The 16459-nt window shown below is 40.7% G+C and overlaps 1 protein-coding gene across 1 annotated transcript in view; it reads left to right on the forward strand.

Moving 5' to 3' along the window:
• LOC104490760 (dedicator of cytokinesis protein 2-like) overlaps nucleotides 1-11233 on the forward strand; it is a gene marked incomplete at its 5' end in the record, with an annotated part of 66498 nt that extends 55265 nt beyond the window's left edge. Inside the window, 7 exons of the mRNA XM_010133092.1 lie at nucleotides 561-644; nucleotides 4089-4226; nucleotides 5252-5379; nucleotides 7082-7262; nucleotides 8679-8799; nucleotides 9784-9926; nucleotides 11159-11233. Coding sequence (XP_010131394.1) covers nucleotides 561-644; nucleotides 4089-4226; nucleotides 5252-5379; nucleotides 7082-7262; nucleotides 8679-8799; nucleotides 9784-9926; nucleotides 11159-11233 — 870 coding nt within the window. The remainder of the gene's footprint in view (nucleotides 1-560; nucleotides 645-4088; nucleotides 4227-5251; nucleotides 5380-7081; nucleotides 7263-8678; nucleotides 8800-9783; nucleotides 9927-11158) is intronic.
• Between the last annotated feature and the right edge of the window lie 5226 nt (nucleotides 11234-16459).

A 16459-nucleotide genomic window follows, 5' to 3' on the forward strand; every position in this document is an offset into this window, starting at 1 on the left:
TTAAAAACTCCTATAAATTTCAAATTTAAATTATTAATTATTCAAGATTTGGATGAAAATGAGTGTGGGAGTTCTATTATTTCTACCTGCCTTTTCCTGTTGAAAAGCAAGTGCTGTGTTCAGTAGGCCCAGCATGGGGGTATAAAATTGTGAGGCAGCAAAAGGCTGTGTGTGCAGTATCCGCCTCTGCTTACTTGTGAGAGTTCTGTTGATTGTGTAACGCTGGCTAGTGTCAGGTACTTGAATGAAGTGACCATTGACCAGCGTAAGGCAGATAATCCAAAATGCCTTCCTTTTTAGTTTCTGTGCATGCTTAATAAAACCAACCATGTTTGGGTTTCATTGTAAGGGTTTGCAGCTCTGAAGTGTTGGCTAAAGACTGAATATCTCTTAACAAAAAAGGCTCCTCAGCTCTCAACTGATGTAACAAGCAGCATCTGAGGAAGGAGCGTCTCTCCTGTGTGATGACCAATATTATGGCCCCACCTAGAGTCAGTGGAGTAATCACTGATTTCTTTCACTGGTGAGATGATGGACTGAATGACTGTTTTTTGTCTAAGGCTTTCTTTACAGAAGAATATATCAGAGACCACCCGGAGGATCAAGAAAAGCTGAATAGACTCAAAGATCTAATTGCTTGGCAGGTAACTTCTTACTGACAGCAGTTATCTGAGGCTTCATCAGCCATTCCTCGTCTCTGTCTGTTTCTAGCAGGGGAACATAGCACGCAGGTGATTGTGTCATTTCTACTGGGCTTTGTTGGGAATTTTTTTTGTGGTTTGTTGGGTTGGTTTTGCTTTTGGGGGTTTTTGGGGGTTTTTTCTTTTGTTTTTTTGGTGGGTGTTCTTGTTTTGGTTTAGTTTGGTTTTTTCTGTTTGCCCAAAGCAGGGAAGGATAGAAGAGTGAGATTCTTGTTATAAACTTCCTTCCTAGTTCTGTGATGAATTCATAGCATTTTTTTTGAAAAGAGGTTCATAGTAAGATCTTCACCCTTAGACTAAACCTTCTGTTTCAGAAGATGTACATTTTTAAAAGACCTGCCCATTTATTGTCCTATTTAGATATTAATAATGTCCCTTAAGTAGGAAAAAGGACTTCAACTCTTCCAGTTTCCGTGTGCCTAACAGGAGACTTGTATTCCATTCCTAAAGCACTAAGATCACTGACAAAACAGCACAGCAGTAATTCCTTACCCTCAGATGTGGCATGTGATTGATAAAACATTCTTGGGTGTTTAAGCCATCCTGTCCTTTAGTTTTTTTAAAATCTGTGCCTAAACTGGAAAAATGGCTTAATTACAAAAATTACATCACATTTTCTGAGGAGAATCATCATTATAGTGTCTGTTAAAAGGAAGATGAAATGCTGCTGGGAGGAATCACCCGTGTATCTCCTTAGCGAGAGCAATAGGCCAGAAAAGCGCTGTGTAGAACGCATCACTTGGAATGGTTTATCAAAAGTCACGTGGTGCGCGCTGCTTTTATAGTGAAAAGGGTCGTTGCCAAACTCGGGCTGTGTTCCTGGAGACAAAACTGAGAGCATGACAAAAGTCAGAACAACTTCATGGATTTCTGGGAAAATAAGCATTTGCAAATGTCAGAAATCCTCTTGGAAAATAACTCTTTCCTAGAGGTGGGTGTTTGTTGTTGTTATTTGTGGGTTTGGGGAGGTTTTTTGGCATGAGGAACTTTAATGGAATGCTAGTTGGTCACAGGAGTTACTTCCGTGGGTCAGTGATGCTTGAAGATTGCTGTGCCATGTCTTTTATGGGATAAATAGCATGGGAGAGCATTAGTAAGTATTTTTGAGCTATATCTCCAGAGGAAAACGGAATATTCTACCTATACCAACAGTACCAACATGGTTATATTTTATTTTTAGTGTACATACAATAACCCAGCTAACCTGCAGAACCCTTTTGTTCGCAAAGAGGAAAATGCACCTCTGGGAGGTGGTAGCAGAAAAAAGTCTTATTTGTAGAAATTCAAGGAAGAATTCATTCCCCTCTCAATCTTGAAATGAATCTTCCAGATTAGTTTCAATGGAATTTTTTTGGTACTATTTTCTGAATGTTTTTGAAGTTTCTTGCAGTTTCGTTTTGGTTCATCTCAGTTTGGTTATTGGAGTCACAGCCTTACAGCTTTGTCCTGTATCATTGCCCACCACAGGCTCTGTATGTGGTTGCTTTCTGACCATGAGAAGTGCTCAGGGGATGTAGTCATATAAATTGTCTGTGACGCTATCTGGTATTAGGAAATGCACTTGTAATTTATATCTATCCCTTTAAATCCCTCTAAGGGGGATAAACAGATCTGTCTGTAATAGATGGGCTTTAATACCATGTTTTTTAAAGTTACATTGAAATTGAACTTCCATAAAGTATGATCAGGTCCATGGGGGAACAGAAGTATACAATAGTAATAATATTTATAGGGTCAGAACACAAAAAGGAAGCATGGAATCTAAGGGGATTTTACAAAAAAAATCCCCAAACGTGAATGCAAAATAGCTGAAAGGCAATGGGGAAGCGGTCAGAAAAAGTTGCTGGCAGAAGAGTGGCTAAAAGTATGTTGCACAAATCACGTAAATCTTCAAAGCCTGGAGAGTAATGAAATGTCTTCGTATTTTGAAGAGAAGCATTACCAAGCTTCTCTCTGTGAGTACGTTTATTGTTAATTAAACAGCACGTCAAAGCACGCTGCCCGGTATCTTTGAAGAGAAGATTCACTTGGTTTGCTTTTAGCCGCAAGAGCTCCCAAGAGGAGATACAAGGACTTCCTGAAACAACACCTCAGCCTTGGCCATATTGACCACCATCAGTGGTCCACCCTGGCCTCCAACTGGGAGATCCGGAGACACACCATACGTAACGCTGCTGCCTCCTTTGAGAGTCTTGAGGAGAAAAGACAACGCAGAAAGAACCGTCCCTCGACTATACCACCCAAGGAGACCTTCCGGTGTGCTCTTTGCAACCGGTCTTGCCTATCCCGCATTGGCCTTTTCAGCCATCAGCGCGCTGCAGTAAGCGTGGGGAAAGCCCTTCCCAAATCTTCGTCCGCGAAGCCAAGCCATGAGTATACTGATGTAACAACAAAGGAAAGGTGGTAGGGAAGAGGATGAGAAGGGTGGTGCTACCATCATATTTGCTTCATTATAAGGTGGTTGGTTTGTTTTTTTTTTAATTTGGTGAGCAAGCTAATCCTGCTGGCAAAGGAGAAGGATTTTTTTAAGAAATTCAAGTGGAGGGAGGTATTTAATGAACGGATAGACCTTTTCCTAACCTTTTTACCAGGTGATCCCCTTTAAGGGAGTAGGTATTTACCCTTCTCCCTCTCCTAGGTTTTAGAAACTATTGTTACGCACCTTCTTTCAAATCTAGTAGCAAGAATCAGAGATCTTCACCCCTTTGGCTACTTGTTACTGATGCTAGCTGAAAGGATCAAAGGATGTCCATGGCTTGAGTTGTTCATTTTTGTATTGAAGCATTATCTTACTGACCATTCCTTGAGATGTGGGGAGTACAGAGGAAGCCTGCAGAGTAAAGTTGAGAAAGGAAAAGGCCACCTTCAGTAACCAGGCATTTACACATTAAACGGCTGCAGCAGTTGTCAAAGTGATCACATGATTAAGCCCCCAGTAGGCTGATTTAATCCTTTCCCAGTCGCTTCTCCTTTTGACAGAGTTTGAAACTCCCTGCCTGGAATCCGCTTGGATATCTTTTCACCTCTACCTTCCTTCTTGTAAACTATGGCAGGCACCTTCATAAGCAGGTGGAGTAGTGGTCTAAGAATTTCTTAAGCTCTCGCATGGTGTATTTAATCTCATAAGGAATTAACATGCATAGAAGAGAGAAAACAGGCACCGTGAGGCAGGCAACATTCTTCAGAAACTGACTGAGCAAGCTCATTTTCCCAGAGCCCTTTCCATCTTGTACTTGCTGCTAAAAGCTGAGATCAGCTGACAAGTCTATCTGCCCGTCACAGCGAAGGGTTTGGAGTTGATTTAACACATACTGTAAATGGAGTTCGAGGGGTTGTCAGACCCAGTTTAATATCCTCACTTTTTTCTTCCTTTTTTCCCTCTTCAAGATACCTTTCCTTGGGGCTGGAATTAAAATTCATGAAAGAAGAGTTTCTGATAATCTTCGTCCTTTCCATGATCGTATGGAGGAGTGTTTCAAGCATTTAAAAGTTAAAGTGGAAAAGCAATATGGAGCCAGAGAATTGGTATTGCTCTCCTTTTAACCTCTGCACTTTCTCCTTCCTTAATACACATCATGTTCTTCTAAACAAAAACACGTGCTAAACTTTTGTTGCTTTGTGGGTTTTCTTGTGGTTTGAAGATAGTAAAGACTGAGTTTTATAGTCAAAGAGTTGATTGAATATCAAACACTCCTCATTCTGGATTTGGAGAATTTCATTATATCTATTTAAATAGCAATTCTTTTCTGCCTTATTCAGGAAGTAAAAGCAAATTCTCATGTTTCTCCTCTTTGTATTTTTTCTTAGCAGTTTAGGGCTTTGATCTACAAGTGATGTCTCCCTGTGCCAGCCGCTTCCAGCTGTGCTGTGAAGTAAAACCTATCATGTGTATAATGCTATAAATATTAGTTGAGACCAAAGTCAAATATCTGGGAATTGAAGGATAACTTCTAAACACAAACTGTCCAGACAATTCATGGATAAAATAGTCTATCTGAGCGTGTGCAGGCTGGCAAGAACAACGGTGGCTGCTTTTTGTGTTGCTTTAGAAAGTATTTTCTGTTGTTGCTTTCAGCATTGATGATGATTTTATGAGGATTTTTTTCTTTGTTTTTTGCAAACATACAATTAAAAAAGGGTCTATTAATGTATAGAGTTGGCAGGACCTGTTGTATTGAAGAGGGAGCATGATTAGTATCTTGGAGCAGGGACTAACTAAATCTCTTTGCCCAGTACTTTAATGGTCTGCCCCAGGTCTGTGCAGAATAAGATCAGCATATGTCATTCCCTTAATTTCTTTTTCAAGCTTAGAGTTCGTTATGTCAATTGTAGTTCTTTGTTTTTTTTTTATGTATTGCTGAGTTTGAGAGGTCGCAGCATAAGAGTGTGTCCGGACAGAAGAAACAATCTCAGTAGGTAATGGTAGCACATAACCTCTGTCGTGGCGAATGTTAAAACATCTGTGCTGCTTCAACACTAGAGAAAAGGGATGAAAGGAGTTCAGGCAAAAAGTTGTTTGATAGAGTGTGTTTCTCTTTTCCATCCTGTAGCCAGATTTTGATGACAAGAGAGTGGGACGGCCAAGATCAATGCTGAGATCCTATCGTCAGTTATCGGTTATTTCTCTGACGTCCATGAATTCAGACTGCAGTACTCCAAACAAAATTGCTTCAGAAAGGTCAGTTATGAATACAGTACAAATTTTCTTTCAGTCCTGATTTTTAACCAGTTCTATGGGATGAGACTAAAAGATTTTTTTAAAAAAGGCATTCAAGAATGAAGACCACTAGCAGTCTCTTCAGACTATATCAAAATTATTATTAATTGTAGTTATCACTTCTTTCAGGCTTAAAGCTGCAATGTTTCAATCTTAATAGACAAAATATACTCAACTCTCACTGAAAAAAGTGGCTTTTCATTTTCAGAAATAAAGAAGTTTAAAATTTAAATGACATTTCAAAAAATACACAGATCCAGGGGTTTTGCAAGTCTCTCTGTACAGCTTTTAACTTAATTAATCTCTTTGCTTGTAAAAACTGGAGCGGAAGAGGACAACCTTTACAAATTACAGGTGAGGAGGTGGGACGCTGAGGTAAAGCCTGTAGTAATGTAAAATGCTTTGGCTAATACAGTTTCTTCACTGCAGCACTGGGAAACTGAAAGACTTCTAAGTTTGAGAGAACAGATATAGGTGTATTGATCAGCTTTAGTCATCCACATATTATTTTCATCACTTTATAAATAATCCTTTGAGCACATAGAACTTCTTCTGAAACAAGGCATGTGTAAAATTCATCTTGCTGAGTAGTGTTTGATTGTGATTATTTTTACACATCTGATCTCCCTGTTTGAGTAGTTCTCTTTTAAAAAGTCCAAAGGTGTATGACCCCAAACTGGATGGAAGTGTTTCTTCCTAAGGTATTCCTCTCTTCCTGCACGTTTGACTGCCAGGTCAGTGTTTAACACCACTGAAACTATTCGAGTTGTCTCACAGAGATGTGTAGTAACACACATTACGAGATGCCCCAGGCTGCTCTTCCTGCCCTTCAGCTTCCACTCAAGACGGGTGTAGCACACAAACCTGATTTGTGTCATACTGCCAGTCGCATGTCTCTAATCAAGCTGGACACCTCCTGTGGAACCAGACAACTGCACATAAGCAGCTGAATCATATGCCTGGCTTTAATTCTTAGGACGCTGATTTGATTCTAGAAAGCACTGGTTAACAAATTCACCATATTACTTAATTTATCAGGTTTTATATTGTAAAATAAGCTCAGCCCCATGTTTAATAGGCAAATTACATTAGCAGAGAAGGGAATAAAGCCAGCACAAATTTAATACTTGGGTTTTTTAATCAAAAATAATTAACCCAATTTTTAAACTATAAAAAACAGAGGAAGAGAGGAGAATTTTTTTTTCCACTGGGTATGTGTGTTGTTGTCCAATTTGGTGAAATAAATAGGATGCATTTAAAACATGACAATAAATAGTAACACTCTGTTTCACTGTTTTCAACAACAAAAATAGCATGTCTGGCTTTCAGCACCATCACCACCGCACATAGACTCACCATATAAGCTCTAACTTTGTTTAGTCTAGTTCCTAAGCTTTAAAAAGGGCTTTGCACTCATATCCATATTTTATATTCTTTGCACCGTTCTAAGACGATGTCATACCTCCTGAAGGCATCTTACTTGTATCTACAGTTGCCAGCTGAAGCACTTCGTATAGCGTTAGCCAACAGTTTTCAAGGCTGCACAGAAAGCCAAAGGAAAGGGTGACCTGCATTTATAATTCATGGGGAAATGACATCAGAATACCAGTGGCTCTTAAAATTATCACTCAGCAACTTGTACTTTTTTCTTTTGCTCCTACAGCTTTGATCTGGAAGTAGCTCTATCAAAGCCAGTAAAAGCAGAATCAGAGGAGACTGCTCTGCAGATGAATCCTCACCCTGAAGTAAAGATGAGAAGGTCCAAAAAAAGAACAAAAAGAAGCAGTGTGGTGTTTGCTGATGAGAAGACGGCACCTGATATTTCTATCTCTGACATGAAATGTGTATGTCACAGATTTATAGTCTTTTATAATCCATAAAACGGAGAACATTACTCCTTTGCTTAGGAAAAGAAAAATCTCTCACGCAGAACTCTAGCTGTCGTAAAGGGCAGGAGGCAGGATGCAGAGCTGATCTGCCCTGCCATGAATGAAACCTGCAAGATGCTGAGGGGGAAACAAATCAACGGAAACAACAGACCATTTCTGCTTGCTTATGATGACAGATAACAGAGCCTGGAGCTGCTGTTTCTGAAGCTTGGTTAGCTTACCATGGACCACTGTACTTGGAGGCTTAAGCTGACTTTCCTGTGGAGAGGCAATTGTCTGTGCTGACATTCCACGGCAGCTCCATGTGGTCAGGGCTATTTCAGAAGCGATGAGCCCTGTATGTTCTGTGGCTTGTGATGGAACACGCAGCTGTTCGGAAACTGCAAACAGCATCCTTAAACGGTGCCAGGCTGAAGTTTGGAGGCACTGGCGTCTCTTGCTCCATAGATCATCTGAGGGCTTTCATTGTACTGTGAGATCATTAGAATGACTTACAGAACTTACACTCCCCTTTTTTTTTTTTTTTTGTAGTTTAATTCTCAGGCTTTTCTTTTAGTATAAAAAGAAATAATTAACAAAAAAAAGTGAAAGATGTCCACTTGATAGACCAGCCTGATCTACATTAAAATGTCAGGCAATACCAGATTGTTGAATTGGAGAGAGCATAAGTCATTTGATCAAGACTTTTCGGAGGAATCAACAACGGCAAAGTGAGTTCCGCAGAAAGCGAAGATTCTGTGGGAAACAAGGAGAAACTCATGGAGGATTGTGATTGTCTTACGTTCTCATACAAAAGAGAGAGAGAAAGCAGTCGTGTTCTGAGAAGCATTAATACACAAAAGCAAGCAACACCTTTGTCTCTTGATTGAATTAGGTAACACATACACCTGACTGCGGGCATCTCACTACGTCCTGAGCTACAGGATTTCCTTTTGCTGCAGTAAAACAGTGAGCAGGCTTGCAGCAGCCCAGCTGGTTATGTTACTGCAACGGGGATAAAACGCTTTCACGACTTCGTTTCACCTTGCAGATCCCACTCAGAGCTGGCTGAGGTATTATTCCACAGATGTGGTAGGAATACCATCCTGCAGTTCCAGATGAGAGGATCTCTTCTAGCCAGCTCTTTCAAAGGGATTTTTTTACTATGTGGAATGAGAAGTGTTTATCTAACTACAAACCATCTGCAAAATCATTACATTTTTTTAGCTAGTTTATCATAGTATATGTGGACCCAGTTGTACTAGTTACCTTTATTGTTTACTCAGCAGAGACTAAGCATGATAGTTTATTATTTGCTTTTCACAGAATATTTTGCTTACATTACTGTTGTTTATATCTCAGTTCATCATTAATGGCTTTTTTTTTAAACAGCTGTCAAGGAAATATGAGTTCATGAGTGACACCAACCTCTCAGAACATGTCGTGGCACCTCAAAAGACATGTGTCCTTAAGCAGATGAGTTCTGTCAGTCGTTCCATGCCAGCTATCCCAGGTAAGCTGCTTACAGCAAGAGGAGAGCTCTGCACTCTGCTCAGAAAGCAGAGCAATAAGGCTTTGCTCCGAGCAGCCTCTGAGACAAAGATGTCCATTTAAGTGTAATTAAGCGTACAGTTCAAGCGTGCGTGTGAGGCTGGACTGCTGCCCCTGCTGCCTAGCCCTAATGTGCAGATTCTAGAAGAGTTTCTTCCGGAGCTCTGAGTTTTGCTTCCTTGTGTAGTGTGGGCATTCCCCCTGCCTTGAAAGAAGCAAAGTTTAGCCACCTTTCTGCTTTGGGGGATTTCGCTCACAGCAACAAGGGCTTCTGCAGGCTGCCCTCACAGCAGAGGGCAGCGTTTGAGACGGGAAGAAATGCTCCGTGCTTCTCTTTGGCAGATGAAAATCCCCGAAGGTTGCTCCATAGTAGGGTTTCTGCTTGTGTTTTTGACCTTAAGAGGGGAATCTCATAACCCTCCCTCAGAGCAAGAGGAAAGGGAAACACAGTAACATCACTGCCCGCTAGAAACACTGACAGTTGCCTGATGGAGAAGGGGCAAGTGTTGCTGAAGGTGGAACTCATTTCTACGCCAGGTCGTATCGAGAAAAGGTGCCCTATATCAATACCCTTTACCCCGACTTCTTCCATAGCACATCCCATTTCTCAGCCTGCGCTTCCTCTGCCCCTCCCATTGTCTCTGTCTTTCTGGATGCCTGTAACATGTTTAGCACAGCACTGCAGACTGTCTTGGCCCAGTTCTTTCACGTATTTTTTTTTTTTTTTGACCGGATCAGTTTGTTTCTTTCACTATTCACTTTCAATGAATGTTTTAATGAAGTTTAGTGCTTCTCCATGCTGTATTCTATGGATGTAGTTAGATTTAAAATGTCTTATTTCTTTCTACTAATTGCAGTAGTTTGTTTTTTTTTTTAGTTCTATTTTATCTCACACTGACTCTCCTTTTCTGGTTTTGTTTTGTGCAACCAATGCTTCTATTCTAAGGATTGACCCTGTCCGTCATCTCTGTGGCACATGATGAAACAATTGCATCACATAGATTGAGTCAACCGGTGTTTCCTTCCACCTCGGATGGTGACAAGAAAACCTTCAAAAAGAAGAAAGTGAACCAGTTATTTAAAACAATGGTAAGTTCTGCATGTTTATGGGGAAAAAAGTGTTACCTCTTTAAAAATCTATGTTCTGAAAAATGCATCATTTTAAGATGCCATAAGATCATAAGTCGAACTCTTTCTTTTTTTCCCCCCCTTCTCTGTCCAAGAGAGGAACAGAAGCTCTATGGGGAAGCAAAAGTGCAAAGGCAGCACAGATGTGCAGTTCTGCATCTGTACCACGAGAGGTCTCATCGGACCCACCAATGCCCTCTGATTTTTGATTAGCAAAGGAGGAAAGCAATGACTTCTTGTTCGATCTAATTACACTGGGCTGTCAGCAGCAGCAGCAGAGTAGGGTAAGCACAGCAAACTGGCTTGTGCTGCAGTCATTCCTGTGGCCATAAAAGAGGTTGCCTTCCACTGGAGTAGGAAACCTTTCACCATTTTCTGTGGAAATGTCACCAAGTTAAAACTGTTGAATTTCCTGTAGTGCTGGGGAGCAAAACCATGTATATTCAGTGCAGGTATGAAGTTTTAAGGTTTCCCTAGTTTTTCAGGTGGTGGGAGGGTGACATTTAATTCATACTGCTCAAGCACTCTGTGACACTTGCCAGGTATTTTACATGTCAACTCTTTGATCTTGCAAGACAAACGTTGGGGTTTTTTTTGTTTGGTTGGGTTTTTTTATTATTTTGTTTCTGGTGAATAGTATTCTTTTTCATCCATTAGTTTTTTGCAGTATTTTGAAAAATAGCAATAGTGCCTTCAGGGACCATAGAGCAACATTTAGGAAAATTGGCATCTGGGTGTGTTCATAATCATGTTTTTGTAGTAGAAACAAGAATAACCTATTAATTTGAAGTCTGTAGGATTTCCCTTATGTTCAATTTATTGCATACCTGTTCTTTCCAGACCCAGGAGTAACAGCTTTTCAGCATGATCTCATTCATTCATATTTAAACCTAAATAGCATGTAACATAAGGAGGACAAAATGCCCTATTTCACAAGTCTGAAAAAGGATTGAATAAAGCTGAAAAATGCATTTGTGTAAGGCTTCCGCAGCATGACTGGGATCATGTGGACAGGTTTAAATGCAGAGTTATGGTTTTGTAGGATAGAGAAATCAGTTCAAAATATCCAGGATTTGGTGAATGTCTTTTTTTCCCTAGCCACAGCTTAAGGTCCCAAGCTGTAATGAGTGTACGTACAGCTGAATCCGGTACAGCAGGCCTTTAACAGACGTGCTCTGTTCCTCTTTTTGCAGCGCATTTCCAAAGTTCTAGAAGATGGAAAGCAGTCTGTGGAGCACCATTTCAAATCTTCACCTACAGATCTGTGATTCGTTCTGAGACACCTCTCAACCAAAAATACTTTTATATACATATATATCCTGTTTTAGACCACTGTCTGCTCTAGAGAAAGGCACCGATAACATGGAGAGTATGAACTGTTAACAGTATTCATGGGCTCTGATAGGTTACTTGTGACATGGACAGGGGAATGTCTTTTGAAGAAAATACCACAGGATGTGCCCACCAGGATATGGAACAAGTGTATGGAGCCCTGGTTGGACAGGTCAAAGGCATTGCGTGTTCTCTGGTAACAGAACTTGTTCCTTAAAGGCCATCTGCAACGCTTACTCTGTCATGTAAGTCAGAGCCCGTTCTTTACAGAGTGTAGAAGATAGCGTTTTGCGTAGCTTGTGTAGACACACTGCAGCTAGCTCTAAACTATTGCTGGCAGCGTAGTCAAGGCAACAGATGGCTCAGCACAAAATAGCCACTGACAATTTAATCTGTGGCTGTATTTGGATTTGCAGTCCTCAGATCCCTCTGCTGCTCCCACCACATGGCTCTGTACCCTCAATCTTTCTCAGGATGACGTCCATTACTGTGACATCACGTGCCTGGGTTATTTTCAGAACAGTGGCTGTTTTGTTGAAAACGTGCAAGCGTTTGTTTACACACGTACAAATTGATATTACATCCAGCAGTACGATAAACAAAAGCTGCATTTTCTGCTGTTCATCAATAAAATGTTAAAAATATATTTTATTTGCTTTGAATCTTTCTCCGTGAAATCTCTAGGTATTGTTGTATATAAGGTAATAGTTTCTTACTGACAGCAAGTGGAAAGCTACAAGTTGAGGTCTTCTGCTTTCCGAATTGATTTTCTGTGTGTCTCTGACTCCTGAGATGGAGTTGGAAGATAATGTTTTACTGGCACGAAGCCAGACAGCACTGCAGGTCAGCATCTCGGGGGGTTTATAACCCGTCAGTTCTTTCTAAAGGCAAGTATGTTATCCAGTATAAAGGTTTCTCAAAGGCAACTAATTGATTTCTTTCCCTCATCCTCCTACGTTTCAGACTCCAACATAGGTTTATATTCATTAAATACAATATGACCGTGTATAGTGTTGTGTATGCAGGAGACCAGCCTTGTTGCTGTTTATATGGATACAGGAAAGAGAGAGGTTAAAATCGTTCCTCACCGAGGGGCTGAATCGGTGAAAAGACATCTTCAGTTTGTTCTACGCCTAACTATTGCTATAAACACTTTTTCATTCTGCATGAATAATGTATTTAATGAATTTAGAGTCTTTGCAAGTAGTCAGTGTGCAGCAGCTTTCTACAGAAATAATCAGTGATTGTTTTCTCTGAGTAGTTTGAAATATTTGCCATTGGAACTAATGCTGTGCCAGTGAATACTTTTCACTAGAGTAACCATGGACAGCAAAACAAAATGGGTCCAGTTTTAACACTAACTACAGTGTTTGTTGGCAAGGATACTGATAGACTTTGTTTCATTTGCTTTTCACAGCGACTTGGTGCTGCTGCTGAGGAGGCACAGAGGAACAACAAGGCTTTTCTAGAAAAAGCCCTCAGTTGATAGAGCAGGTTATCTGTGAGTGGGAGAAAGTAAAAGGTTGAGGAGTGCATGTTTAACATCCTACTAACCTGGGGGAGGAAGAGGGAGGGTACCCAGGCTGTCCTTCAATATTATTTGCAGATACATTGAGGAAATACTGGAATCACAAAATAACGAATAGGTTAAAATAAACAGTTTGGTTCTCCTGGGAATGAGTAAGAGAAGGATGATTTAGCCCCTCTTTATTCTTTGTGAAGATATAGGTAAGGTTCTTTTGCTTATTGTACCTTGGCAGCTATGTTTTCACGCGGGAGTGGAATAAAAGATTTTTATCTCAAGCTGTTGTTATAAATGATAATTAATTAATGTGATTCAAAATCAAAAAGTACAAAGAATGGAAGGAAGAGCCCAGAAACAGATGCCAGGAAGGCAGGAACGCAACATCTAAAGGAAGTTTGGTGTTGAGTTTTTAGCTAGTGGTTCAATATTCAGGCTTGTGTTTTGCTCAGGTCTTAGTATAGTATTCTCGTTCATGGGCACCCCCTTGCCATGGGGAAAACCAAACACAGGATCCTTCTCATGTAGAAATGGAGAGAATACAGCCAAGATGTCTTTTGCATCATCCCTTTTTAAAAACCATTTCTGAGGAGGGAGGAAATACAAACAACTGAAGGATCCTTTGCCTCGTTAATTTTTGGAGGTGGATATGTCTATCGTGTTACATAAATCTTTGTTTTCTGGGGAATATGGAAGTCTCCTTGGAAGAAGCTTGTAGCCATCTCCTATCCTGCGTGCCTTGGAGCAGTCACTACCGTACTTAATTATATTTTCTCCCCAGAACCAAGTCCCTACTTGCCTTTAGGCATCCAAGGTCCTTTTGCAAGGGAACATTGAGCAACATCCCAGGGGCTGCCCTCGGTCGTAAGGACATCAGCACTGGCAGTATTTACTGCTGTGGGGTGAGGAGAGTAGTTGCTCTTTATTGACTCAGTCTGTACTTTATTCTGATTTGCTATTGTGATGCGGTGTGTGCTAAACATTAACACTGTAAACGCGTAATTGCTCTGCAAACAAACCTCAGGTAGGCCACAGATTCCATAAACTTTAAAATGTTAGATAAATTTAATCATGGTTTTAAAGTGAGGGCAGTTTGATCAGATTGCTTTTTGGGTAGCATGATCTCTGTTCAGTGCAGTTTTTTGTCTTCCAGGTTAGCAGAAAGCTCCGCTGTGCCATGAAAGGTCTTTCGTACGGCTGACCCTAGAATTAGACAGTCCCTGAGAGCATCTGTGCTGTAACTAATAGAGTTTCTGTGGTAGTGATTTTCGCAGGAGTATTAGCGCGTGCTGCAGCTCCATATGCTTCGTTATCCAGGTTTTCAGCCTGCATTTACTGCTGGGTTAATGTGAGAGCAATGAACCCTCTCTCATTCACACTGAACAGGCCTTCCCATCACTCTGAATTAGTTCAGCTGATGGTAGGTGGCTGTTGATGGTGTGACAGTGGTGGTAATTGATTCAAAAGGCACCAGAAAGGCAAGGGGTGTGTGTGTGTGTGTGTGTCACAAAACAGTCATTTAAGGTATCTATGCCCTGAGCTGGCAGGCCAGCAGCCTCCCAAAAAAGAGACTTGTCTAGGTGAAGTATTAGGACTCTTGGTGTAACTAGAAAAAGTCTAAAAAAATGCCATGTTTGCTCATATCTTTTTATACATAAGACAACCAGCCCTGGATAGAGTTGCTTTAGATGCAGCTCTTTTAGCCAGGAATATTGTGCTTTGTCATACAATAAAGCACGTTATGGTTGGATACCCGGATTCTACAGATACTGAGGAATGTGAAGTCTCTACTCCATGATTTCAGCTGCTTTGACACACTCAGCGATGCTTCAGTATAGCTTTGACAATGGCACTAATGTGCAACGCCTGGATTTGTAGAATCTTTCTTAACAACTGCATTTGGACTTCTTTCACAAGGTGAGACAACAGCACTATTGGAGATCAGTACTGGAAAGTAAGAGAACAGGAAACAAACCTAAAAGAAAGATGCAAGTCTCTAAAGCTACCAGAATTTCTGGACAGGATTTCCAAGCACACAAAGGACTCTAATATGAAAAAGTTCGAAATGTTCACTTATACCACTGGCTAGTGTTACAAATCTAGATCTGTGGAATGTTGCTACGCGGGCACTAAGTTCATAGGGCAGCTCCGGGCTGATGCGGTACAGTTTCAGAAGAGGTCACTAGGGGGAGATCGGTAGTTGCAGTACTTCGCCCATCTGACAGACCCCAAACCACTGCTCTGTCTACCCAGATACCGGGAAAACCGAAGTGGAGCAACTGAAGTGCAAGGATTATTAACACTGTAAATCATCCTCTTCGCAGTTACATGATCTTAGTTTACTGCAGTTAAACCCTGGGTACATCAAACCAACCTTAGATTTATCTGTGACTGGGTGTGTCCACAAGTAGTTAACTGCACGCACTTGTACCAATTCACTTACCAGTTTTAGTTGCTAATTAATTTTCTCCAAGTGTTTGTGTTATGCAAGTACCAAAGGGTGTAGAGCACTGTGAACAAAGGATAAAATAGAAAAAGGGAAGTCATGTTTCCTATAAAACCCTTGGTTCTAAAATGTCTTTTCAGTAAGATCACCATTTAAATCATGGCGTGGGAGGAAATGGTTTATCCATCCAAGAAGACACCTCAATACTGGTATCTGACTGAAGAAGAAGTATTAGCATGTTACTATTCTTTCTTTGTAGAAACCCCGTTGTACATCTCATTGAAATGCACAAGAATTCAAACTTAGGAGGGTTTTGGAAAGGCGTACAGATTAATTTCCTGGGTAAACACAATTAATGTACATACAAGACTTCATTCAGTTTTAGCACCATTTATTTCTAGTATAAACAAACATTTAGTGTCAAGCGTAGAAGAACAAGCAGATAATCTGAAACAGGCAGGTGTTTCAGCCTTCAAAAGCTGCTAGCAGCAGTAAGGTTGTCAAAGAATGATTAATTCAATTATCTGTATTTGTACTAATTTCCTATGATTGAGAGACACCTCAGGTTCTGATAGGAATTTGTTGTAGGCTTTATGTCTGGTTTAGACTAGAGATATCCCTGCACTGCAGGGCTGAGCGTGGTTGTGTATCTTAACGGCAGCAGATCCTATGTGAGCCAAAGGGAAGCGATAGATTTCTTACCTGCCTACAGCCTGGCACATCTAATACGTAAGTGAGGGGACACCTAATCCCCTCTACCAGTGTAAGTACGGAAAGCCAGGGGATGGTGGACGGGTTTTACTGAAGCAGGAGTTATGAGTACTTTTATTATCGTAGTTCTCATGGTCAGAAAGCAGCTACTAGCCCTCGTAAGGTTTTACAGTCATCTAAAACCCCAGCTATAAAGTTGCTTTAAAAATCCACAGTGGTTTTGTTCTGAAAGACTTAAGTCTGAGGGTGTTCTAGCATTGTAGCGCTTGTGGCACAGATCCAGATGATAATGCCTTTTCCATTAATTTAATGTTCGACCTGCGTTTCTAGAAATAAAGCTCAGTTCCCTTGTTTTGCAGTACGGTATTTTACACTTGCTATGCTTTTGCAGGGACCTTGAGATGACATTGTTTTGCCTGCTACGCCTTATTTCTTCTGATGGTGGGGTTTAGTGAGCACATACACTGGGCAGAGGATTATTGG

This window comes from Buceros rhinoceros, unplaced genomic scaffold (assembly GCF_000710305.1).
Source record: "Buceros rhinoceros silvestris isolate BGI_N320 unplaced genomic scaffold, ASM71030v1 scaffold32903, whole genome shotgun sequence".
Taxonomy (NCBI): Eukaryota; Metazoa; Chordata; class Aves; order Bucerotiformes; family Bucerotidae; genus Buceros; species Buceros rhinoceros.